General features: G+C 52.7%; 1 protein-coding gene and 1 non-coding gene across 4 annotated transcripts in view; one reads left to right on the forward strand and one right to left on the reverse strand.

The window, feature by feature from the left end:
* The window catches only part of NARF (nuclear prelamin A recognition factor), a 42,091-nt gene that overhangs the window by 12,682 nt on the left and 4,138 nt on the right, over positions 1–25,271 (forward strand). The window contains exons 6-12 of one of the 3 annotated variants that reach the window (XM_074389086.1): positions 3,904–4,022; positions 6,102–6,231; positions 8,732–8,795; positions 9,826–9,963; positions 10,200–10,357; positions 12,260–12,497; positions 12,753–13,420. In XM_074389086.1, the coding sequence (XP_074245187.1) occupies positions 3,904–4,022; positions 6,102–6,231; positions 8,732–8,795; positions 9,826–9,963; positions 10,200–10,357; positions 12,260–12,497; positions 12,753–12,945 (1,040 nt within the window). In that variant the 3' untranslated portion in view covers positions 12,946–13,420. Of the gene's footprint in view, positions 1–3,903; positions 4,023–6,101; positions 6,232–8,731; positions 8,796–9,825; positions 9,964–10,199; positions 10,358–12,259; positions 12,594–12,752; positions 13,421–25,271 lie in introns of those variants that run through there. The other 2 variants (XM_074389087.1, XM_039476107.2) reach the window with 2 other exon arrangements.
* TRNAM-CAU (transfer RNA methionine (anticodon CAU)) lies at positions 18,288–18,359 on the reverse strand. Its single transcript has one exon. It is a non-coding gene; the product is annotated as a tRNA-Met (tRNA).

The following is a 25,271-nucleotide window of genomic DNA, read 5'->3' on the forward strand; positions in this document are numbered from 1 at the left end:
TATTAATTTATTTAGAGACAGAGTTTTCCTCTTGTTGCCCAAGCTGGAGTGGCACAATCTCAGCTCACTGCAACCTCCACCTCCAGGGTTCAAGAGATTCTCTTGTCTGAGCCTCCAAAGTAGTTGGAATTACAGGCACACGCCGCTGCGCCCAGCTAATTTTTATATTTTTAGTGGAGACGAGGCTTCACCATATTGGCCGGGCTGGTCTTAAACTCCTGACCTTGGATGATCCACCTGCCTTGGTCTCCCAAAGTGCTCGGATTACATGCTTGAACCACCATGCCCAGCCCAGGCGGATCTCTTGAGCCCAGGAGTTTGAGACCAGCCTGGGCAACATGGTGAAACCCTGTCGCTATGGTTTGTTTCTTTCTGGAGACAGACTCTCACTCTTTTGCCCAGACTAGAGTGCAGCGGTGTGATCTTGGCTCATTGCAACCTCCACCTCCTGGGTTCAAGCATTTCTCATGCCTCAGCCTCCTGTAGCTGGGATTACAGGCTAGCACCGCTATGCCTAGCTAACTGTTGTATTTTTAGTAGAGATGGGGTTTTGCCATGTTGGCCAGGCTGGTCTTGAACTCTTGGCCTCAAGTGATCTGCCCACCTTGGCCTCCCAAAGGGCTGGGATTACAGACATGAGCCACTGCACCCGTCCTCTAATTTTTAAAATAAAAATCTTTTTTTTTTTTTTTTTTGAGACAGAGTTTCACTCTTGTTACCCAGGCTGGAGTGCAATGGCGCAATCTCAGCTCACCACAACCTCTGCCTCCTGGGTTCAGGCAGTTCTTCTGCCTCAGCCTCCTGAGTAGCTGGGATTACAGGCATGCGCCACCATGCCCAGCTAATTTTTTTGTATTTTTAGTAGAGATGGGGTTTCACCATGTTGACCAGGATGGTCTCGATCTCTTGACCTCGTGATCCACCCGCCTCGGCCTCCCAAAGTGCTGGGATTACAGGCTTGAGCCACCGCGCCTGGCCTAATAAAAATCTTTTAAAAGGAAAAGAAAAATAGGCCAGGCATGGTGGTTCACAGATGTAATCCCAACAATTTAGGAGTTTGACATGGGAGGATTGCTTGAGCTTAGGAATGTGTGACCAGCCTTGTCAACATAGTGAGACCTATGTCTGCAAAAAAACAAAAAGCCAGGGATGGCGGCATGTACCTGTAACCCTAGCTACTACGAATCCTAGGCTGAGGTGTGTGAATTGTTTGAGCCAAGGAGTTCAAGGCTGCAGTGAACTATGATTCTCCATTGTATTCTAGCCTGGGCGAAAGACCAAGGTACTGTCTCTTAAGAAAATCTGTTTTCTCTTGAAAGTATGACATGTCTCAGAGGTACAAAAAATTATAGAATAGCACAGCAGACATTCATATATCCTTTGGCAGCTTAAAAAAAATGCAGAATAAGAAAATTCTTTACATTGATATTCAGATACTCTCATGGAGCACTGTTTAAACCACTCTAACTAGTTTTAGGATGCCTGAGTTACGGAAAAGATTCATCACTTGCTTTTCAATTCTGGAAAAATAGAGTTTGGGTTAAGAAATTTTCGAAGAAGCATAAGGGAATAAGGAAAGGAATGGCTATCTTGGCAAACAACATTAATGAAAAATTATTCTAAACACATGAAGCCTGTGGGAGCATAGGAGAGCTCTAAGCTAGTCATAGGCTGTATAATTTTTAGGGTTTGGTTCACATTTCAGTTCTCAATTTATGCTCCCCCTACTATGGTTTCAAATTTTCCTAGCGTTTCACATGTCAACGTTTAGTCATTAGGATAACGAGTTAATGATATAGAACGTTGACATTGTGGTTACTTCGAGTTTGGAGTTAACTCTCTAGCCGTTTATAAAATAGAGGAAATGTACCATCTGTTCAGTGGGCCGCATTGGTTGGCTCGTTATCTGATCTGTGTCTTTCGCTGGCAGCCCACAGCCTGCTGTGATCTCAGCTCCACCTGGGGTTGGGGATGTTAGTGATGTCTTTCAGGTATATGGTTTGCCTTTGTGTAAGTGATTCACAGATTTTTCTATCAAAGGTTTAAGTATAAATAATTTGACGCCAGATACAGCCTTTTGCTAGATTGCAAGTATTACATTCAGCTCTTCTGGCATTTTGGGTGTTTTTCCAGGTGTAAAGGGATAATTTTCTCACCTGAGGGTTTGGGAGGCTGCCTGGGCCCCGAATGACCTGGGAGTACCTGGTGTTTGTGTGCAGAGCCTGCCTCTGTGGCCCCTTGCTGGAGTGCTCTCCTTTTGGGACCCATCACATGATGCTACACACAACATGGCTTCACAACACCAACCACACTTGCTTAGTTCCGCCCTCAACCAAGGAAGAGGCCATGTAAAACTATGCAGAACTAAGGCCCATGCCCTTGGAGCAGTGGTTTCTAAATTATAAAAAATTTAAAAACTGGCCGGGCACAGTGGCTCATGCCTGTAATCCCAGCACTTTGGGAGGCCGAGGAGGGAGGATCAGCTGAGGTTAGGAGTTTGAGACCAGCCTGGCCAACATGGCAAAACCCTGTCTCTACTAAAAATACAAAAATTAGCCAGATGTGGGGGCGCATATCTGTAGTCCCAGCTACTGAGGAGGCTGAGACAGGAGAATTGCTTGAACTCAGGAGGCAGAGGTTGCAGTGAGTCGAGATCATGTCACTGCACTCCAGCCTGGGTGACAGAGCAAGACTCTGTCTCCAAAAATAATAAAGATGCAGTCTTGCTCTGTCACCCAAGGTAGAGAGCAGTGGTGCAGTCATAACTCACTGCAGCCTCAAACTCCTGGGCTCAACGCCATCCTGATTTTTTAATTTTGGTAGCGACAGAGTCTCACCATGTTGCCCAGACTAGTCTTGAATTCCTGCCCTCAAGTGATCCGCCTGCCTCCGAAAGTATTGGGATGACAGGGATGAGCCAACACGCCTGGCCTGGGGCATTTCTGTTGGTGCCTGCTTCTGTGTCTCTGTGGGTGTTTCCTGAGCAGGATGTGTTTATAGGTGAGACTTTGTTAATGGAATTATCATGTCTGACTGGGGCATGAGCTGCCTGTCACCCTCTGGGAGACCTTCCCCTCTAGGAGTGGAGTCTACCCAGGTGTCTACCCAACCCCTGTTTGAGGGCAGGTAACGTGGCTCTCATGTGTATAGGTATGCCAGTGTCTGTGGGGTCAGGGCCTAGAATCAGTTGCCAGGTCAGCAGGTTCTGTGATGCTCTGATGCACTCTGACTGTGCTGTGCCCCAGCAGGAAAGGAGCAGGCGGGGCTCCTGCAGTGGAATTGCTGCTGTGTGGTCAGCTGCAGTGGTGGCTTGTGTTCACCCTGGAAACCACCGGAGCAGTGGGGCCTTCAGGGAGGTGCTCAAATTCTGCAGGCATGTAGTGACCCTACAGATTTTGCTATTTATTATGACTTGGGGAGTATAGATTTCTTATACTTTCAGAAGTATGCAGTTGTTGGGCCGTGAATTTCTAGTCGGTGAGTGAAGTTGGGCGAGCGTGTGGCTGCTCTCCCCTGAGCGGTGACCACGTGTCCTAGCTGCGAGGAGCCTGCAGGGGATTTCTCACACTGCAGCCTGGGCCACTGTCCCTGCTGCCCTTCGGTGCTTGTTTCCCTTCCCCTTTTTGGAGGACCTGTTACTCCGACTCTTACCTCTATCCTGTCCGCCTTGCAGGGACAGTCCCATTTTCCAGTAGCCTCCAGGCCTGCAGGTTCCCATGACCCACAACCTGTCCCTTGAAGACAGGTTGTGGGTCCAGGACAAGCTCCTGATAAAGCCTGAGGAAGAGGTGTCCTGGTTTCACCTTGGGGCGACAGGGACTCAGGAGCTCAGCGTTCCTGGTGCGTTACAGGAAGACCAGAGGAAGCAGTAAGGAGCTGAATATGGATCCCTTCTTTCCCCAGGCTGGGTCCGATACGCGGAGCGGGTGCTGGGTCGCCCCATCACTGCCCACCTCTGCACTGCCAAGTCCCCCCAGCAGGTCATGGGCTCTTTGGTGAAGGATTATTTCGCCAGACAGCAGGTAAGCTGACCTCTGTCTGGAGGGCAGGAAGGGCAAGTGAGGGAGGCCCACGGCACAGAGGCCCAGGAAAGGGAGGTTTCCCTGTCTGTCCAGGGTGGTCACAGCCCCCCTGGCGAGCACAAGGGAAGCTGCAGCTTCAAGAAACGTCAGCAGTGCTGTTTCTCACCAACACCCATCTCTGTTCCTCCCTTCCTCCTTCTTAGAATCTCTTCTTTCCTAATCTTTTCTGTGGCATCTGGTGGTTCTCCTGGGCCCATTTGGGTGGAGTAGAAATGCTGCCCATCCTGCTGACAATGAGGCCCTGGGCCTTGCCCAGAGATACTGCTGCCTGCTGTTCAGACACCTCACCTAAGGAGGCCTGGAGTGGCCTGTGCCTGGAGACCAAGGGCGCTGTCATTTAGGGAGCCAAACCTGGCCTCTGCCCTGGCCTTTCCCTCAGACCATGGGCAACACATGACTTGTTAGCCACTTCCGTGAGACTCTGCGGTGGCCGTGAAGCTGTCTTCCACTTGATGGAGTGAGTCCTGGCCTGGGGCTCCTGGGTGTCCCCTGCCTTGGTCCATTGTCTTCTCCCTTCCCACAGCCCTCTGCGACCCCAGGTTCTCCAGAGCTCCCTGATGTCTCCAAGGCCACCCTCTAAGGGACCACCATCCCGTGGTTTACTCTCCAGCAGCTGGCACGCCCCACACCGCTCTTCTCAGTCAGACTTTACACCCCTGCTCCGTGGGAACAGCCATGGACAGGCACTGTGGTGACCAGAATAGAGGGCAGCGTCGGGATCTTTCAGACATTTGAAGTCAGCCTGAAAAGGCACGCACAGTTGACAGCCTTGTTCTTTTAGCAATAGGCAGTGTTTTCTTTCTCCCTAGTTTCTTTCTACCCATAAAGTCACGATTTGGCAAATTATAAACTTGATATCAGAGTATATGTGTTCAGTTTAGGCAGGACTGAAAAATGAGCTATGGGACTTTATGCCTGTCCCTTGCCCTGCCCCCACCTGAAGGGATCCTTGCGTTTCTAGGTCTTCTACAAGCTGCCAGCCTGCCCTCTCCCATGGCTAGAGCCCAGAGCTTTGAGTCCTCCTGTGAGGAGCAGCGCAGGGACCCAGCCTCCAGCAGCCCCTCACCTGACCGCCTGGCAGGGCTGCAAGCAGGGGCAGGTTTTCTCTTTTGCTCTGCCCCTGCCCTGAGTGGGGCCTTTCCACCCAGACCTCACCATGGGGTCACTTAGCAACGGCCAGCTCCTGGCTTTGCTACCAGTTAGGGCCCAGCCATAGGCACCTGCTCTGTGTGGCAAGGCCCTAGGAGGGATAGCGTGGGTGGGCTGGAAAGTCTGCGGGTGAAGCAGCCAGCGCACATACACACCCAGGCTCCCGGGAGCGGCTCCACGCTGGGCCTCCTCTTGCGTGTTTTGTCCCCGTGCGCGCAGGTTCAGGAGGAAATGGGCTCAGCCACCCTGGTTCTCCACTGGCTGCGGGGCTTTGCAGATGGTTTTGGGGGGGCCACACTCAGTCCCAAGGGAGGCAGCAAACAGGCACGGATGGAGTGGTGGTGCTCAGCAGAGTTGAAGAGGGGATGGGAGCCAGATGTGGCTGCAGTAACTTTGTCTGTACAGCCTGGCCTCAGACTCACAACTGCCCCAGCCCCAAGGAAGTGCCGCATGCAGCCAGGCACGGTGGCTCACGCCTGTAATCCTAGCATTTTGGGAGGCCGAGGTGGCCAGATTGCCTCAGCTCAGAAGTTCGAGACCAGCCTGGGCAACACAGTGAAACCCCATCTCTACTAAAGTCCAAAAAATTTGCTGGGCATGGCTGCATGCACCTGTAGTCCCGGCTGCACAGGAGGCTGAGGCAGGAGAATCGCTTGAACTTGTAGTAAGCCAAGATCCCACCACTGTACTTCAGCCTGGGCAACAGAGTTAAGACTCCGTCTCAAACAAACGAAAAAGGAAGTGCTGCATGCAGTGTCAGGGAGGGCAGCAGCAAGGGGGGGTCTCCCATCCCACTTGCCCTGGCACCAAACACAAGCTGCCGTCGTCACCTCTCCACCAGCCCTGAACATGGGTGCCCCTCTCCCACAGAATCTGTCTCCAGAGAAGATTTTCCACGTCATCGTGGCCCCTTGCTATGACAAGAAGCTGGAGGCTCTTCAGGAAGGCTCTCTTTCCGCTTTGCATGGCTCCCGGGGCACTGACTGCGTGTTAACATCAGGTGAGAGGTGGGGGGCGGTGCACCTGGGCGCTGGAGGCATCCCCAACTGGCCAGTGCACACCAGAGCCAGGCAGATCTGCGTCCCAGAGTCATCTCAGTGCCTGCCACTGTGGTCAGTTGTCTGAAGTTACAGATAGCTGAGGGTCCTAGGGGCTTAATTTGCATGAAGGCAAAGAGAAGGGTAATGTTTGATCTAGCCTCCTGTCTGTCTGCGTCTTCCTCAAGATAAATCACGTCTCTGGTAGAACCCCTTGGGCAGTGTGATGGCCCTAACTTTACATTACAGTCCACATAAGGTACTTACCTCTTGGTAGGAAAGTTGTCTACTGCCATAGTAGGTCTGCTTCTCACAAACCAGGTCTGCACTTACAGCACAGTGAAGTTTTTCTCAGAGTAAAATGAAAAAGGCACGTTTGCTCCAGTGACGTTGCCTTTGGCACTGTATTGACCTTGCCTTTCAGACATTAAGAGTCTGCAGTGAGTTCTGTGTGTGTCGTGGATAGAAGTCATTCCCTGGAATTGTGTAGAACCCATTCAGAAGAATGTCGGCATCAGTTGGTGGGGGAAGCTTAAGATACTAAAATTCTGGTGGATCTGTTTTAATTGGTCTCTGAAAACAGGTCCCTGCAGGTATTTAAAGCACTGGTAGGTTAGGCAGAGAGGTCATCTCTCAGCTCTCAGGGACAACCTTTAAGATCACCAATAGCCCTCACAGGCTGCAACTTGACATTCTAGTACATAGACACCTCTGGAAAGGTCCCCACCCGACAGGCACAGGCTCCCTGTGGAGCGATGTGGCAGGCACGTTGAAGGATGAGAGGCAGAAGGGCCTTTAGCACTGCCATCCTTCAGTCCAAGAGGAAGGTACCAGCAGCCATCTGCTTATGTTGACAAAATAAAAACGTGGTGGGCTGTCAGAGGAGCCATATCCAGCCATCTTGTTTCTGAGTGCAGATTTACAGTAAATTATGTTGATTGATTGTTTTGTTTTGTTTTGAGACAGTTTTGTTCCTGTCACCGAGGCTGGAGTGCAGTGGTGTGATCTCGGCTCACTGCAACCTCTGCCTCCTGGGTTCAAGCGATTCTCTGCCTCAGCCTCCCGAGTAGCTAGGATTACAGGCACGAGCCACCATGCCCGGCTAATTTTTGTAATTTTAGCAGAGACAGGGTTTCACCATGTTGGCCAGGATGGCTCGATCTCTTGACCTCGTGATCCTTCCGCCTCGGCCTCCCAGAGTGCTGGGATAACAGACATGAACCTCCGTGCCCAGCTCATGCTGTTTTCTTACCTGTGTTTCCAGCCATCTCACAGCATCTGATGTGATGCCACAGACATGGTTTCAGAGACTCAGTTTTTCTCTTAAGGGTTTTTTCAGGCATCCTCGTGTAAAAGGAAATACAGAAAGTGGTTCTCACTTTCAGTTGATCTCACTGCAGGATAAGCATACATCATAAAAACGTACCCAGGTGCAGTGTCTCAGGTCTCTAATTCCAACTACTCAGGAGGCTATGGCTGGAGGATCACTTGAACCCAGGAGTTTGAGACCACCCTGGGCAACATAGTGAGATAGTGAGACCTCGTCTCTTTTTTTTTTGAGACAGATCTCACTGTGTCACCCAGGCTGGAGTGCAGTGGCTCGATCTCAGCTCACTGTAACCTCTGCCTTCCAGGTTCAAGTGATTCTCCTGCCTCAGCCTCCTGAGTAGCTGGGATTATAGGTGTGCACCACCACAGCTGGCTAATTTTTGTATTTTTAGTAGAAAGGGGGTTTCGCCATACTGGCCAGACTGGAGACCTGATGTCTTAAAAAAAAGGGAAAAAGGGCTGGGCACAGTGGCTTACACCTGTAATCCCAGCGCTTTGTGAGACTGAGGTGGGCGGATCACCTGAGGGGCTAGAAGTTCGAGACCAGCTCGGCCAACATGGTAAAATCTCGTCTCTACTAAAAATAGAAAAATTAACCTGGCATGTTGGCATGTACCTATTAATCCCAGGTACTCGGGAGGCTGAGGCAGGAGAATCACTTGAACTGAGAGGGCACAGGTTACAGTGAGCCGAGATGGTGCCAGTACACTCCAGCCTGGGCTGCGGAGTGAGACTCTGTCTCAAAAAAAAAAAAAAAGAAAAAAAAAAAAAGGAACCAGTGTATATTTTGTCATCCTGTGTCTGTGAGCTCGTTATACACAAAAGTTTTCTGTTTGTTTCATGCAAAGTGGACCAAAAAAAGTTTTCCACGTGGGAAAATCATGGAGAGATTGTTTACAGAAATCCAGCAGTTCAAGGGCAGAAAGAGGAATTGGAATCGAACTCTGCTTACGTTGTATTACTGTTTTATTTTATTGGCCTCACTTTGCCCTAAAGATGGGCTCCTGCTCTCTGTGATGGACATTTCACAGGAGGGAGAACATCCAAAGTCACTAATGTCAAATTCCCTGCAGGGGAAGAAAAGTTCTGTGGACACCCGTGTCTTTTCAGTGTCTCTACTTTATTTGTCTGTAGGTGAAATTGCTCAAATAATGGAGCAAGGTGACCTCTCAGTGAAAGATGCCGCCATCGACACTCTGTAAGTAGGTTCTGAGGAGGGTCCTCTGGGGGGCAGGGCCTCCCATGATCCCTGCCAGGCCCCGGGCTGCCCTGCTTTATGACGAGGCCATGTGAAGCACTGAGATGCAGTCCCCCAGGCCCCGCCACAACCATCAGCAACCCTCCTGGCTACTGAATGAGATACCATTCACGAGGGCTGCCAGGAAGTTGAGAGGTTTGGTGGGCTTCTGTGGTGTAATTACCACCCTAAACCCTCGAGGAAGGAGGAGAAGCACAAACAGCTTTGTCCTCCCTGGGCCAGGGCCGTTAATGTGTGCACCAGCCCCTCCCTCCTGAGTGCTGTCTGCCTCACGTTTCATGTGGTCTGTGGGGCAGTGGGGCAGCTCCCTCAGGCCCCTTCGCACCAAGAGTGGCAGGCTGGGTTCTTCTGGGGGCAGTGACCTTGATATCCAGTGAGGCCTGGGGCTCCTGCTGCACCTGAGGCGTGGGCATAGGGTGCCACAAAAGCAGAGGCGTGTGTCCTCGCCAACACTCTGCATCCCAGGTGCTGCATTCGTACCCTTTTAGGGGAAGGTGGGATTGCAGTTTACAGAATTTTTACAGAATTTAAGTATCTGTGGGGCCAGGAATGGTAGCTCATGCCTATAATCCCAGCACTTTGGGAGGCTGAGATAGGAGGATCACTTGAGTTGAGGAGGTTGAGGCTGCAGTGAGCTGTGATCATGCCACTGAACTCCAACCTGGGAGACAGAACAAGACCCTGTCTCAAAGAAAAGAAAAAGACTAAGCATCTGGTGCACCTGCAGGGGCCTGTGGAGGAGCCCGGCATGACCGAGAGTCCTCTGCCTTGCCCAAGCATCGGGCAGGCCCTCCCGAGACCCCTCAAGATGCCAGAAATGGGACTTCCTCCAAAGTTTAAACATTTGTAGAGGATTTAGTGCCTTTGGTGGCGCCCTTGGATTGTGATGCTCCTTGGAAGTCTGCTTTTGCTCTTGCCGTGACTGCCTGTCGGCGTTCATGAAGGACTTGTCTTTTTTCTGCCTGCTGAGGTTTGGAGACTTGAGGGAGGACAAGGTGACGCGCCATGATGGAGCCGGCTCAGACGGGCACCTGGCACACATCTTCAGACATGCGGCCAAGGAGCTGTTCAACGAGGATGTGGAGGAGGTCACCTACCGAGCCCTCAGGTGTGGGGGAGCATCCACAGCCTGTCCGTGCCTGTGGTCAGCGCGTGTGCGCGGTGTGCATGCATGGATGTGTGCGTGGTAGTTTTATCTGTGGAGTTTATACCAGTTAAAAGGCCTTTTTTGTGTTTATTCAGACCTTTTATTTTGCTGACTTTCCAGACTTACATTAGAAATTGTTTGCTAAGTGGACAGATAAAGGATTTGACGGATCAAAATTTTCTGTGTTCATTCTGTAGAAACAAAGACTTCCAAGAGGTCACCCTTGAGAAGGACGGGGAGGTGGTGTTACGCTTTGCGGCTGCCTGTGGCTTTCGAAACATCCAGAACATGATCCTGAAGCTGAAGAAGGGCAAGTTCCCATACCACTTTGTGGAGGTCCTTGCCTGTGCTGGAGGTGAGGCGCCAGGAGCAGCACCTGGCTCTGTCCCCCGCGGGTGCTCAGGCCTCATTGGCCCTGCAGCCACCAAAGAGACAGCGCTCTTGGCCACCCAGAGCCTCTCGGCCCCAAGAGCTCTGTAGAGTGTGGATGCTCCTGTGGGGCTTGTGCTGGGACATTCTCGGCTCCATTGGTTTCACTCTTTGCCTCAACCCATGTAGCGTGTGGACATTGTCTTGGGGACGTGCCCTCACGAGGCCCCACATGGCACCAGGTGAGAGTCAGCCTGTGGCGGCAAGCTTGGAGAACAAACAGCAAGGGTCAAGGTTGCCCTGCCTGGAAGAAACACCCTTGCCTCCTGCCAGGCGCCAAGGATAAGCCAGCTCTGTCCTGAGTGATGGGAGAGACCAGTGAGAGGTGGAAGCAGGAAGGGTGTGACCCAGCCTGGGCCTGGGGGGCTCCCCTGCTGTGTGGCCGGAGGGTGGGCCACTGTGGGCTGCGATTGTCCAGGCAAGTGAGAAGGATGCCCATCTTGGGCAGGGTGGGGGAGAGGACGAGAGGAGGCCAGGACGGGCAGGGGTCCCTGGGAAGGACTTTTTGATGGCGTAAGTGTCAGGGAAGAAGGGAGCCCCTGCCCCTGACCCATGGTGACCCATCTACGCCCCTGGTGGGGAGCTGAGGACCTCTGTGCCATTGTGAGTCGGGGGGGCGCCCGAGGGGAGATGCTGGGTGCAGGTCAGCTGGAGGAGTGGCTCCACTGATGGCAGATGAGTGGGACAGTGTGAAGCCACAGGATAGGAGGGGCTCCTGGGCAGGTCACAGACAAGGGTGCAGTTGGAGACCCTGCCCTGGTGTCCTTCAACACAAAGGATCTCCTGGAAGAGGGGAGGCCCCAGCCAGCACTGAGAAGAGGAGGGTGAGGGCAGAGAGGCGAGCGCTGGCTCTGGGGGAGCATGTGGCCTTGGAGGCCTCGCTGAGCATTCTAGGGGCATGGAAGAGTCAGTCCCATGGCTGGGCTGAGGAGCAACCAGGAGGTGGCTGTGAAGGAGGGCCTCTGCATGCAAGCGGGTGGGGCTGGGCCTGAGGAAGGAGAAGGTGCAAGCCAGCCCCCTGGGAAAGTAGAGCTTGGAGACCAACTAGGGTGTTGCCCTGGAACGCATGAGGAGTGAAGTTTAACCAGGGAGATGGTTCTAGATGAACTCTCTGGCCACTGAGAGTGATAGCATCTAACATGCTGGAGATTAAGTAGCAGTGATAGGTAGGAGACACAGTTTTACTCAGGCCAGTGCTGGGTGTGTGGGCTCACAGCTCACCCGCCTCTGGTGCAGCCCCAACCAGGACCCAGCGCACTAACACACAGTGGTTTAACTGCGCGTTCACAGTGCCTGTGCTCCTGCTTTTGCCAAATTCCAAGAGAATTTAAAATCAAGATTTGTATACAAAGCCTTGTTCTAAAAGGTTGGCAACCTGGGCTTTAGGTAAAACCATTTTATGGATGATGTAAATGAGTGAGAATGAGCAGCTCAGGGGGCTGTGCGTCTGGGACCGTGTCCTGATGGCTTTGGGGAAGACCTTGGCCCAGCCCCAGCCTCAGGCCGTGCGATCTTCCCCGTCCCCTGCACGCCTCTCCTGCTCCCAAACTCTCCCCTCTGAGGCAAACACCTCCTTAAGACTATCCTGGCTGGGTGCAGTGGCTCACACCAGTACTCCCAGCTTGAAACAGGAGGATTGCTGCTTGAAGCCAGGAGTTCAAGATCAGCCTCGGCAACATAGTGAGACCCCCCTACCCCCCAATCTCTACAAAAAAATGTAAAAATCAGCCAGGCAAGAGGGTATGTGTCTGTAGTCCGAGCTGCTCAAGAGGCCAAAGTGGAAAGATCACTTGAGCCCAGGATAAACTTCTCTGTGTTTATCTTTCAGGATGCTTAAATGGCAGAGGCCAAGCCCAGACCCCAGAAGGACATGCAGATAAGGCCCTGCTTAGGCAGATGGAAGGTATTTATGCTGACATCCCTGTGCGGCGCCCAGAGTCCAGTGCACACGTGCAGGAGCTGTACCAGGAGTGGCTGGAGGGGATCAACTCCCCCAAGGCCCGGGAGGTGCTGCACACCACATACCAGAGCCAGGAGCGTGGTGCACACAGCCTGGACATCAAGTGGTAAAGTCAGGCCAAGGCCTTCCAGCTGCTCTTGGGGCTAGGGCTGCTCTGAGGGAGGGGCTGCCCTGAGTGGAGTATTAAAGACACTTAAGTCAACCGCTCGATGGGTTTGGTTTCTCAGAGTTCCCTGCTACCCTGTTTAGTGGAGGCCCCCCAGGCAGTTTCATGTGTTGCTATCTTCATAGTAGGTGTGGAACATGGTTTTTTTGTTTTTGTTTTTGTTTTTTTGAAATGAAGTCTTGCTCTGTCACCCAGGCTGGAGTACAGTGATACAATGTCGGCTTACTGCAACCTCCACCTCCCATGTTCAAGCAATTCTCCTGTCTCAGCCTCCCAAGTAGCTGGGACAACAGGTACACACCGCCACACCTGGCTAATTTTTGTATTTCTAGTAGAGACAGGGCTTCACTATGTTGACCAGGATTGTCTAGAACTCCTGACCTCCTGATGCACCTGCCTCAGCCTCCCAAAGTGCTGGGATTACAGACGTGAGCCACTGTGCCCGGCGGATTGGAACATTTTAACATGAGAGGAGCACTTCCCCGGTATATCCCTTTATCCTGATTGTGAAAAAAAATCCCAAAGAGTGAGAATGGAGACAGACTACTTTTAGGTTTTAAAAAATACATCAGAAAGTATCCTGTGAAGACCTAAGACCCCCAGAGGTCCTACCGTACATGCCTCGGGGGTGATTTGATGTGGAGTGAGGGTAGAGTGTGGGGCAGCTATGCCTGTGGGATCCTGTGTCCCTGGGCTTGTTGGGGCAGGCGGTCCGCAGTCCCAGATCCCTGCCCAGTTTAGCTCTTGCTTTTACCCACTCATGTTTTCCTTGAAAATGTTTTTGCCAGAACATTAATAACTGTCAGCCTTTTGGAATCAGGAGTCTCATACAAATCTGGATTTCCAGTTTTTTTTTAGAAAAACTATAGGTTCTGACAACAGTAGGCCCCATTCTTCACAGCCAGTCACCACCCTCCTGGACCACACCCAGGGCCATGGGGGCCCTCGCAACTCAGGCCCCAACTCAAACTTGTACATTCAGTCTTTACTTGGACTTGTATCAAGGCAGGGGGAAGGCCTGACTAGGGTGGCAGACAGCAGAGTGGAGAATCGAGAAGGGTGCCCGCATAAACTGGGTGGGTGCGAGGGAGCCCCGGCTTGCTGTCAGCACCATCGTGGGGTGGGAGTCAGGGTAAAGGCTCCATCCAGCCCTAGGTGGGTGAGGCTACTCAGGTGGTCCAGCCTCCTGCAGAACACTTTCCTGTCACCCTTCTCTTCAGACAGATTTCTCACACACGGCCCTGGCCCATCCATTCGCCATGAAGCCCTGTGTTCACAGTGATGGAGCCCCCTCCATCCAGGCACTGCACTGCAGGCATGAGCTTGCCTTAAAAATAAAGGACGGGCACAGTGCTGGCGCCTGTATACCCAGCGCGTGGGAGGCCTAGGCAGGAGGATTGCTTGAGTCCAGGAGTTTGAGATCATCCTGAGCAACATGGTGAGACTATCTCTACAAAAAAATGTTTTTGTTTTGTTTTGTTTTTGTTTTTGAGACAGTCTCACTCTGTCACCCAGGCTGGAGTACAGTGGCACCATCTCGGCTCACTGCAACCTCTGCCTCCTGGGTTCAAGCTATTCTCCTGTCTCACCCACTGTAATAGCTGGGATTACGGGCACCCACCTCCACACTTGGCTAATTTTTGTATTTTTAGTAGAGATGGGGTTTCACCATGTTGGCCAGGCTGGTCTTGAACTCCTGACCTCAGGTGATCCACTCACCTCAGCCTCCCAAAGTGCTGGGATTACAGGCGTGAGCCACTGCGCCAGGCAAAAAAATTTTTTAAAAAGAGAAAGCAGTTTAACCACAAACAGAGAGCTGGCAGACACCTGAAAATTCACAGAACTGTGCAGCTGCATCTTAAGACTCCTCCCAGGAAAAGAAAGATGCCCACATGGCTGGAGGTGTCCTGAAGCACTGGGTTTAGGTTAACTGGAGCGATGGCCTCCCTGACCCCCCGTGCTGCAAAGCCTCTGCACACTAAGTTGCCTTCATCTGTGCGTGTTGTGCCTGTGCACCTGTCTTGGTGGATACCTGGATATATTGTGTTCAGTTGTGTATTCGCTTTGCTTTCAATCTGTATACAGTTGGGTTTCCATCCTCTGACTGATTCCGGAATCAACAGTTGCAGCCTGTCTGAGCGGATGGTTGAGTGAGCCGCCTGCCGCCCCGGCAGGGCTGCATCTCACGGTGCACTGCCATCCTCACGGTGGTCATGCCAGGCGGCCTCGCCCTGCGCTTCCTGAGCTGCCGCCTGGTGTGGAGTCAGGAGAGTCCTCTCTCTCCTTTCAGGAAGATGCTCACCAGGCCTAGAACACCAGGAGTTGGCAGAGGGTTGCCCTCGTCCAGCTACAATGAAGAAATCACCTCCCGCAGTAACTTGGACAGGGTGCCACAGCTGACTCCTGCAGGTTGCATGGGAGGCCAGGCTGAGGGACTGGGCACCAACATGAGGTGCCAGGGGTCCCCGTGAAACCTTGCTGGTAGGTTATAGCCATGGGGGCTATGTGCTTTTTCTTCTGCACAGGAGAAAAGTGAAGAGATTTCCTTCATTGTAGCTGGAAGGATATGAGCGGTCAGGTCAAGGCAGCACGCTGGTGAGGCGGGGATGCTGTGCCTGGCCCATGTCCGCCGGTGAGCTAGGCTGGTCCTGGCATGAAGAGGAGGAAGAGGAGACGTGCTGGCAGGCATCCCACGCTGGCACCGCTGTGCAGGGATGCGGCTGTGTGTGCCCTGGCGCTGCGGTGTACTGCAGGGAACCTGAACGTGTCCAATCTGATGAACGCGTGTTGCTGTCCCGGTGAATAGATCTGCTCTTGGGTGCCCGTGGTCTAACCGGCAGAGCCCTGATTTCTCAATCCATTTCTGCCTGGCCTGGGAGCTTGTACTCACTGCAGCCAGTGTAGACTGTCCACACTGGCCCTTCCTTAGTGTTGCTAGTGCTACATATGGCCTGTGCACTGTGCCCGCCCTCTGCTTTCCCGCTTGCCTGGGGTGTGGATCTAGGGTGAGCCTTTGGGTGTGCACTGCCTTCGAGGGTGTTCCATGGCCCTATCTGCGGGCTCAGAGCTGAGCCACTGAGGCGGCTGGACACTCGGCCTGCCACAGTCATGTGACCTTCACACTGAATCTAGGCCAGAGGTGTCGGAGGAGGGACCTGCAGCCCAGGCAGGGGTGACTTGCCCAAGGCAACGTGGCCTCCAGGTGGGTCCCAGTGTTTGTTTCCACTTCAAACAGAGCATCTGTCTAAAGCAGATGAACCTTCACCTCATGGTTAGGAGCCGTTAGTCCACCGCTGCAGAGAATGAGGTGTCACGTCATTCTGGCTCTGCTTTCTTGAGGATGAGCCTTTTGTTTTGAAATGAAGGAGAGCCGGTGCCAGGGCTGAACACTTCAAAGTTGAAATGTGAATTGTCCAACAGGCAAATGATTTTAAGTATTCAGCTCAGGGAGAAGAGGAGGCCTCACAGCTGCTGGCTGGAGTGCAGTTTGGCAGTAATGCCCCAGCTTGATACGTAGTTTGCCTGTTGGGAACTTTCCCTGGAGCAGTCGACCTCACAGGTGCCCAGTGCGCAGGACCCAGAGGATGTCTGTTCTGTATCTGCACTGGTGCACACAAGCTGCAGGCCAGGCACGGTGGCTCACGCCTGTAATCCCAAAACTTTGGGAGGCCGAGGCGGGCAGTTCACAAGGCCAGGAGTTTGAGACCAGCCTGGCCAATATGGTGAAACCCTGGCTCTACTAGAAATGCAAAAATTAACCAGGCATGATGGTGTACACCTGCAATCCCAGCTGCTCAGGAGGCTGAGGCAGAAGAATTGCTTGAACCCGGGAGATAGAGGTTGCAGTGAGCCAAGATCGTGCCACTACACTCCAGCCTGGGCAACAGAGTGAAACTGTCTCAAAAAATATATACATAGCAAAAATACTTCCACTATAGTTACTTTTCCTAAGTGCCAGCCCTTTGTGGCGGATTGATTGACCTGCTCTGGGTGGCACAGCTCTGTCAGCCCATGTGGATGACTCCAGGCCTCTCATCCTAACTGCCTGGCCACATGGAGGGCCTCGGCGAGTGCAGAAAAGTGTAGGCCTGGCTGCATTTGCCGCCCAATACCCTAGCTGGAATCGGGCGACCTTGCATTGAGCCAGGACACGGGACTGCTTTCAGATGCTATGGTGCAGGCTTTGGTGGCTGAGCAGCAACGTGGCCTTCGTCTGAGGTGTGTGCTGGGTCTACCTCTGACCAGCTGTGTGTCTTGGTAAGTTAAGTAACACTTCGACTCTTCTCTCTGCTGTCCCCTAAGCCTTCTGCTCGCATGGATCTTTGCAGAATCCTCCTGCTCCTCTGTCTTCGACATTAACCACCATCAGGGTGTCCTGCGATTCCCCATGCCCTCTTGCCCTGTTATGGAAAGACCGTGTACCAAGTGCCACTCCTTACCCACTCCAAGCCCAGAGCACAGTGTTTGCCACTGCCCTGGGCTCTGGTACCTGAGGATTCTGTCCCTAAGCCAGTCCGGAAACGGACAGCCAGGCGGCAGCACTGGCACTTCGGGATGTTGGTGCCATCCTCATGGGCACTGTGTGTCCGTGGGATGCCGGGGCCTGGTGGTGGGGCATGCAGGGAGTGAGGACTGCCGCTGCATTTCTCTCCTGTTGGAGGGAGGTTCTCGCCCCCAGCTTCTGATGTCAACGGAGTGGGAAAGGAATGGAGCCTGTGTGGCCAACCCAGAAAGCTGTGACACCCCAGCCCCCCCCCCCTTTTTTTTTTTTTTTTTTTTTTTTTTTTTTTTTTTTTTTTTTTTGAGAGTCTTCTGTCACCCAGGCTGAAGTGTCGTGGTGCAATTTCAGCTCACTGCAGCTTCAACCTCCCAGGCTCAAGATATCCTCCCACCTCGGCCTCTTGAGTAGTTGGGACTAAATGCACACGCTACCATGCCTGGCTAATTGTTGTGGTTTTTGTAGAGACAGGGTTTCACCATGTTGCCCAGGCTGGTCTCCAACTTCTGACTTCAAGCAACCCACCTGCCTTGGCCTCCCCAAGTGCTGGGATTACAGGTGTGAGCAACTGCGCCTGGCCTTGATATTCTAACCAAAACTAGAGAGAGTTAAAAAAAAAAAAGGAACATTAAAAGGGAAAGAAAAGCCCCCTCCCTCAGAAGAAGGGGAGGGAGGATGGGGATCCATCCAGACCCTTTTGGCAGACACAATTCCTGAAAACACTTGCTGGGTTCCTAACTGGGAGGGTTCCCTGGTGAGTCGATTGATGGCGGGAGGTAGCCAGACAGGGAAAAGGGTGCCAGCCTCTGCAGGCACCTTTGGCCACGTGGAGGAGCAGAGCTAAGCGTGGCCAGTGAGGTTTCAAAGCCTCAAAAATGCTGCAGGCAAAGGATGCATGTCTGTGCCAGACCGTGTTCTCTAAGCCAGGAGCACTTGGCAAGCAGGTGCTGATGAGGGACACAGGAGAGGAAGACTGAGGACCACAAAACCCCTCCCCTGCTCCCAGGACGATTTTTGCCCAAGCCAGGGAGTGCAGAGGACAATGAGCAGCACTGCGACTTTTCGGGACCAAGCTGTGCTGCAAGGTAGGCTCACATCAAGACAGGTACTCAGATTGCTGCTGCTGTCACCTGTCCTCTGCCGCTTGACGCTAACAGGGATTTTACTGGGGCATGAGGAGGAATTATGGAGGGGCCACTAGGCCACCCAGCCAGGCAGGAAAAGACAGTCCATAGCAGAGGATGGTTTCGATCCATCGACCTCTGGGTTATGGGCCCAGCACGCTTCCGCTGCGCCACTCTGCTGTCTGTGAAGGGGAAGCCTGACTCGGATCGTGAGTGCAGGAGTCATCGCCCTCCAGGCAGCGACCCCTGCCGGCCAAGAGCGGCCGACCGGGGACCCGCCGGGGACGGGCTGAGCAGGCACGTGCCCAGTTAGAAGCAAAGATTTCCCCCTCCTTACCTTCTTACAGATAACAACTCTGAATTCATGTCCTTCTCTGCTGTTAAAATGCTGGTTGGGCACAGTGGCTCACTGTAATCCCAGCACTCTGGGAGGCTGAGGCAGGAGGATCACTTGAGCTCAGGTGTTTTGAGAACAGCCTGGGTAACACAAGGAGACCCCCGTCTCGACCAAAAAAAAAAAAAAAAAAATGGGATGCCAGCGAGCAGGCTGAGGTGAGAGATCGCTTGAGCCCAGGAAGCAGAGAGCAGAGATCGTGCCGCTGCACTCCAGCCTAAGCGACAGAGCCAGACCCTGGTCTCAAAAAAAAAAAAAAAAACAGGCGCAGTGGGTCTCGCCTGTAATCTCAGCACTTTGGGAGGCCGAGGCAGGTGGATCGCAAAGTCAGGAGGTTGAAACCAGCCTGGCCAACATGGTGAAACCCTGTCTCTACTAAAAGTACAAAAAAAATAGTTGGGTATGTTGCAGTGAGCCAAGATCGAGCCACTGTATTCCAGCCTGGCAACAGAGCAAGACTCTGTCTCAGGAGAGGAGGAAAAAAAAAAACTCCAGGGATCGCATTGTTACGTGTAAGTCGGGGGCTGCAGCTAGCCGAATGAACTGTCTGTGAGCAGGGTTGATGAGAGCCAAGCAGTGAGGAACATCTCAGCACCAAGGCCCTAAGGGCAGGGTGCTCCCTTCCCAGGAGCCCAGAGCCTGTGAAAACGAGCTAATGGAGCAGGCCACCAAACAGGAGGCATGGCTCTCCTGAGAGGAGCCACTGACCCTTGGCCAGGCAGAGAAGGAGGTGAGGAGTACCCAAGACACACTCTCCTCCACCCTCCAGTCTCCTTGCCAGCGTCTCCCATGGCTGCAGCCACTTAGCTCTCTTGCCCTCGGCCTTGCAGGCGGCCGTAGGTAAGAAAGGGAGAGGTGGGTCTACGGTACACACCCCAAAGCGCTGCAGGAAGCAGCCGGGAGCCTGGATGTCTGGCCGTATTGCCGAGAGCACTGCAGGCAGGGGAGGATGAAGCAGAGCCTGCAGCCAGGGCCCTCTGTGGTGTCGCTGGCACCCGGCAGAGCACAGGGCACAGCCCTGGGCTCAGAACCTCCAGGCCAGGGGCTGCACCCATAGGCCTCTACTCCAAACCAACTCCGCAGTCAGAAGGGTGTTATGTGCGTCTGAGAAACCCAAGCACGGAGGTGAAAGGGTGTCGGCTGGGAGAAGACAGAGGGAACCTTCCGAGCAGCTCAGAACTGTCCCAGGCTGGGGCCGGGCTGCTGGGCTCGAAACGGACAGGAGGGTTGGTGTCCGAGGCTTGCTGCCGAGGCGCGGGGACGGACTTCCCGGAACAGGCCCAGAATTGGAGTAGATGGTCCCCACTCTTCCGGGTGGACAAGGCAATCTAAAGATGCCGGCCAGACTCTCTCCGGCCGCCTTAGTGATGCTTGTTCATGAGGACGCGGAAGGAGGGCACGCCCAGGTTTCTTCGTCAAGCCTGCCCGGGCAGGGGCTCCTGCTGAAACGTTTTAGCGACGAACCACACATCGCAGTACTAGTGGGGTGGCGCAGGCCGCGCCTGGCGACAGGTGGCCTCACTCATCCTCCTCCGGAAGCGCAGGAGCCAGGCTGGAGCAGACCCCCGGGCTGGCACCTGGTCGGATCCCTGCCCCCGCACGGCGCCCGCCCGCGCGCCCACGGGGGCGGCAGCTCGGAAACCGTTTTCTCTCGGCTCCTCGCCCTCCCGAGACCGCTGGCCCCAAAGAGGGGCGTCGGGTGTCCTCTCCACACAGCCGTGGGTGCACCGGCATCTTTCCCGCGCTCCTGGCAGGTGCGCCCACGGCTTCTAACCGGGACGGCCGAGCGCCAGCCGCGCGCCGGGAGCGTTTGCTCAACCAGAACCCCGCGCGGAAGCCCGCGGGCGCTGCCGAGCCAAGGAGCGGGGTCGCCGGCGCCGCCTCGGGCCTTCCCCCGCTTTCTCCCGGGTTTGCGGACAGAGCGGGCGCAGCTCCTGCACAGCGCCGGCCCCAACCCGGAGCCGCCGGCGGCGCGTGGGAGGTCCCGGGGCGCGCAGTCCGAGCACGCGCAGCAGGAGGCCCGAGGCGGCCTCCCTCGGTGCTCAGATCGGGCTCCGGGGCTGGGGCGGGTCCCGCACCCGCGGAGGGCCCTGCAGCCCGCGCCGCTCCTCGGGAAACCCGCGCAGGCGTGGGGCGTCGGGGTGCAGCGGCGGGGAAGGGGCGGCGCCCACACCCCGCGCGCTCGGGGAGCTCCCCAGTCCCGCCCGAAACGCGGTGCCCCGAAGTGCGGGCTGCGGGCTCTGCCGCTCGGCGCGGCCGGGATTGAGGGTGTCGCTTCTGGGAGAGAGCAGGGCCGCGAGGGCGGCGGCGGCTTCTGTCCACGGCGCGTGCGCTCCGGTAACGCTCGAGATCCGGCGCGACCTCTCCGGTCTGAGGGGGTTTCAGGCACTGCAGGTGCCCGCGCCCGGACCGGCCCGGAATCCCTCGGTGGTTTTTTGCTGTTGTTGTTTACTTGTTTGCTTTAGTTAAGGGATTGGGGGGCGGGGACGGGAGCGGAGGCCTCACGCTGTCGCTCACGCTGGACTCGAACTCCTGAGCTCGGTGGTCTTCCCGCCTCGGCCTCCGGAGCGCTGGGATCGCCGGTGTGAGCAACCCCGCCTGGCCCAGAGCTGCTTCCTATCAGCGCTACATCGTGGATTTCAGGAAAATGCAGGCTGACTCGTGCTTCCCGTTCACTCGAATTCACTAATAATTCTGTTCCTTTGACCCGTCCTTCGAGAAGGGGCCTAGTGTGTTTTTATGTGATTTCTGTGCGACCCAACAAAAGCTTCGTGTGCTCAGCAGAGCCTTTGTGATTTTCGAGGGTTCTCAAGAACTCATTGATGAGGCCGGACGCAGTGGCTCACGCTTGTAATTTCAGCACTTTGGGAGGCCAAGGTGGGCAGATCACATGAGGTCAGGAGTTAGAGACCAGCCTGACCAATATGGTGAAACTCCGTCTCTACTAAAAATGGAAACATTAGCCGGGCGCGGTGGCTCAAGCCTGTAATCCCAGCACTTTGGGAGGCTGAGGCGGGTGGATCACGAGGTCAAAAGATCGAGACCATCCTGGTCAACATGGTGAAACCCCATCTCTACTAAAAATACCAAAAAAAAAAAAAAAAAAAAAATTAGCTGGGCATGGTGGCACGTGCCTATAATCCCAGCTACTCAGGAGGCTGAGGCAGGAGAATTGCCTGAACCCAGGAGGCGGAGGTTGCGGTGAGCCGAGATGGCGCCATTGCACTCCAGCCTGGGTAACAAGAGCGAACCTCAGTCTCAAAAAAAAAAAAAAAAGGAAACATTAGCTCAGCATGGTGGCACACACCTGTAGGCCAGCAGCTTGGGAGGCTGAGGCAGGAGAATCGCTTCAACCATGAGCGGAGATCACTCCATTGCACTCCAGCCTGGGCGACAGAGCAAGACTCTTATCACCAAAAAAAAAAAAAAAAGATGCTGACTTAGGTGAGACCGCATGTGGTTCCTACTCCAGAGGATGAGGCAGGAGGATCCCTTGAGCCCAGGAGTTCACGGATTCAGGGAGCTGTGATGGATCACTGCACTCCAGCCTGGGGTGACAGAACAAGGCCCTGTCTCACAATTTAAAAAACGGGGGAGGGCTGGCATGGTGACTCACACCTGTAATCCCAGCACTCTGGGAGGCCGAGGTGGGTGGATCACCTGAGGTCAGGAGTTTGAAACCAGCCTGGCTAACATGGTGAAACCCTGTCGCTACTGAAAAATACAAAAATTAGGCCAGGCGCGGTGGCTCATGCCAGTAATCCCGGCACTCTGGGAGGCCGAGGCTGGCAGATCACCTGAGATCAGGCGTTTGAGACCAGCCTGGCCCTCATAGTGAAACCCTGCTTCTACTAAAAATACAAAAATTAGCCTGGCATGGTGACATGCACCTGTAGTCCCAGCTATTTGAGAGAATGAGCCAGGAGAATCACTTGAACTTGGGAGGTGGAGGTTGCAGTAAGCTGCGATCATGTCACTGCACTCCAGCCTGGGCAACAGAGTGAGACTCGGTCTCAACAAACAAACAAAAATATCCATTGATGTGAGTGTCTGTCTGATGTAGGTAATGTCGGTCTGGTTAAGAAACCTATATAGGGCCGGGTGCGGTGGCTTAAGCCTGTAATCCCAGCACTTTGGGAGGCCGAGGCGGGTGGATCACGAGGTCAAGAGATCGAGACCATCCTGGTCAACATGGTGAAACCCCGTCTCTACTAAAAATACAAAAAAGTAGCTGGGCATGGTGGCACATGCCTGTAATCCCAGCTACTCAGGAGGCTGAGGCAGGAGAATTGCCTGAACCCAGGAGGCGGAGGTTGGGGTGAGCCGAGATCACGCCATTGCACTCCAGCCTGGGTAACAAGAGCGAAACTCCGTCTCAAAAAAAAAAAAAAAAAGAGAAGAAAAGAAAAAAGAAACCTACACAAACAACTAACACAGGCAACGTCTAGTCTTAGGAAAGACTAACGAACATCAGGTAGCAGTTTTTCTGTTTGAAAAAACACTTTAGAGCGCTCTCAGCTGTTAGTTACAAGGCTCCGCCCTCACCTTGTTCGCGTCTTGGTGGTCCAGGTGGATTCCTTTTTCACCAGGCACCAGGGCTTGCTCTGCAGAGGGCTCGTCTTCCCCGCGAAGGTGCAGAGGTGGAAGAACTGCTGAGACTTGATTGACGTATCTTAAGACTTTTGAGTTTCTGAAGTCTAGCAGGCCTGTAAGAACAAAAGTCATTCTGCAGGAGTTAAAAACAGAATCCAATCTTGACAACACACCCACAACGTCTGATGTATCTTCAGTGTCTAGTGTACAATCAAAATTTGCTAAACTTGCAAAGAAACGGGAGAATGTCACCCATGTGGAAAGAAGGCGGTTAATAGAAACTGATGAGGAAATGGCTCCAATAATCGATTTAAAGTGCATGGATGTATCAGCAGTTATTATGAATAAGTTTAAGATCTTAATGGAAATTCAAGACCAGATGTTTGAGGAGATGAGGGAAACTCTTAAAAATGACCCAAAGGGAATTTCAGGAGCAAAAACTACAATACCTGAGGTAAGGAATTCAGAGAACTTCATTTGCAGGACAGAGTTTCAACAAATAATTAATTCAGTATCACAAAAAACAGGGAAGGTAGGAAAAATTGAAGGAGAAAACTCTAAAATAGTTGATGATACTGAAAATTTAACCTTTAAAATAAAAGAAGTTGATAAGCTAAGTGGTAAATTAGACAATCCTAACAAATGCAGTAGTAATGAAGGTAAGAAATTACCCCAGAATGAACTGACACATCCATTTAGAACTGACAGAAGGGGAGAGTAGGGAGAATGGAGACGATGCATTTCTCAAAGTGAGAGAGGAAAGGAAAATCCCGAAATTCAAGAATAAAGAGAAAATTTTATAGGCCTCCAGAGAAGAAAAAATGTTAATGGATGAAGGAACGGTACTTACCCTGGCAGCTGACCTTTCATCAGCAACACTGGATATTAGCAAGCAATGGAGTAATGTCTTCAACATTATCAGAGAACGTGATTTTGAACCTAAATTTCTATGCAATGTTAAATTAGCATTTAAATGTGATGGTGAAATAAAGACATTTTCAGATCTGCAAAGCCTTAGAAAATTTGCCAGCCAAAAATCTTCTATGAAGGAATTACTGAAAGAGGTACTCCTACAAAAGGAAGGAATAAATCGAGGCAGAATATACGGAATTCAAGGAAAAGGGGGTAAAACCCTGTTAGACTCAAAATGCAGAGCTGGAGAAATGGCCAGGAATGGCTTGAACTTTCCATTTATTAAAGAGGTAAAAGTTGCTAAGCCAGAGAGGATGGACAACTTAGAGACACAAGAGGAGGAGTTTTCCGAGCTAGAGTTGCTGGATGAAGAGGGCTCAGGGATGGAGGATGATGGAGAAGAGATCTCAGAGCTGGAGGAAGAGGAGGAAGAGGCCTCAGGATTGGAGGAGGAGGAGGAGGAGGAGGAGAAGGGGGGGAGGGGGAGGGGGAGGGGGAGGGGAGTTCAGTGTTCTGTAAGGAAACAGAAGAAGAGAGACACAGAAGTCTGCAATCATAAGAACTAACATCCAAAGAAGCAGACTTAACACAGGATATAGAAAACCTGAGTAGTGTGTTTAATAGCATCAGAGATATACAAGAGGAGATTGGAAATTTGAAAAGTTCCCATCCAGGTGTCTTGGAAATTAAAAATTCAGTAAGTGATCTGAGTAGCAGAATGGACTTACTTGAAGAAAGAATAGACAGTCTAGAAGATCAAATTGAAGAATTCTCTAAGGATACAGTGCAAGTGACCAAACATAATTCATAAAGAAAGGCAAAGAGAGATAGAGGATAGATCCAGAAGCTCCAACATTCGTTTGATAGGAATTCCAGAAAAGGAGAGTAATGAGAACGGAGCAGAGGACATAATTAAGGAAATAATTGATGAAAACTTTGCAGAACTAAAGAAAGGTTCAAGTCTTGAGATTGTCAGTGCTTGCCAAGCACCTAGTAAGACTGATGAAAAGAGACTGACTCCTAGACACATCTTGGTGAAATTTTCTAATTCTAATGATAAAGAGAAAATAATAAGGGCTTCTAGAGAGAGCAGAAATAACCCACCAAGGAAGAAGAATCAGATTGACAGCAGACTTATCACTGGACACGCTGGATGCTAGAAGTAAATGGAGCAATATCTTTAGAGTTCTGCT

This window comes from Saimiri boliviensis, chromosome 17, assembly GCF_048565385.1.
Source record: "Saimiri boliviensis isolate mSaiBol1 chromosome 17, mSaiBol1.pri, whole genome shotgun sequence".
NCBI classification, from domain to species: Eukaryota; Metazoa; Chordata; class Mammalia; order Primates; family Cebidae; genus Saimiri; species Saimiri boliviensis.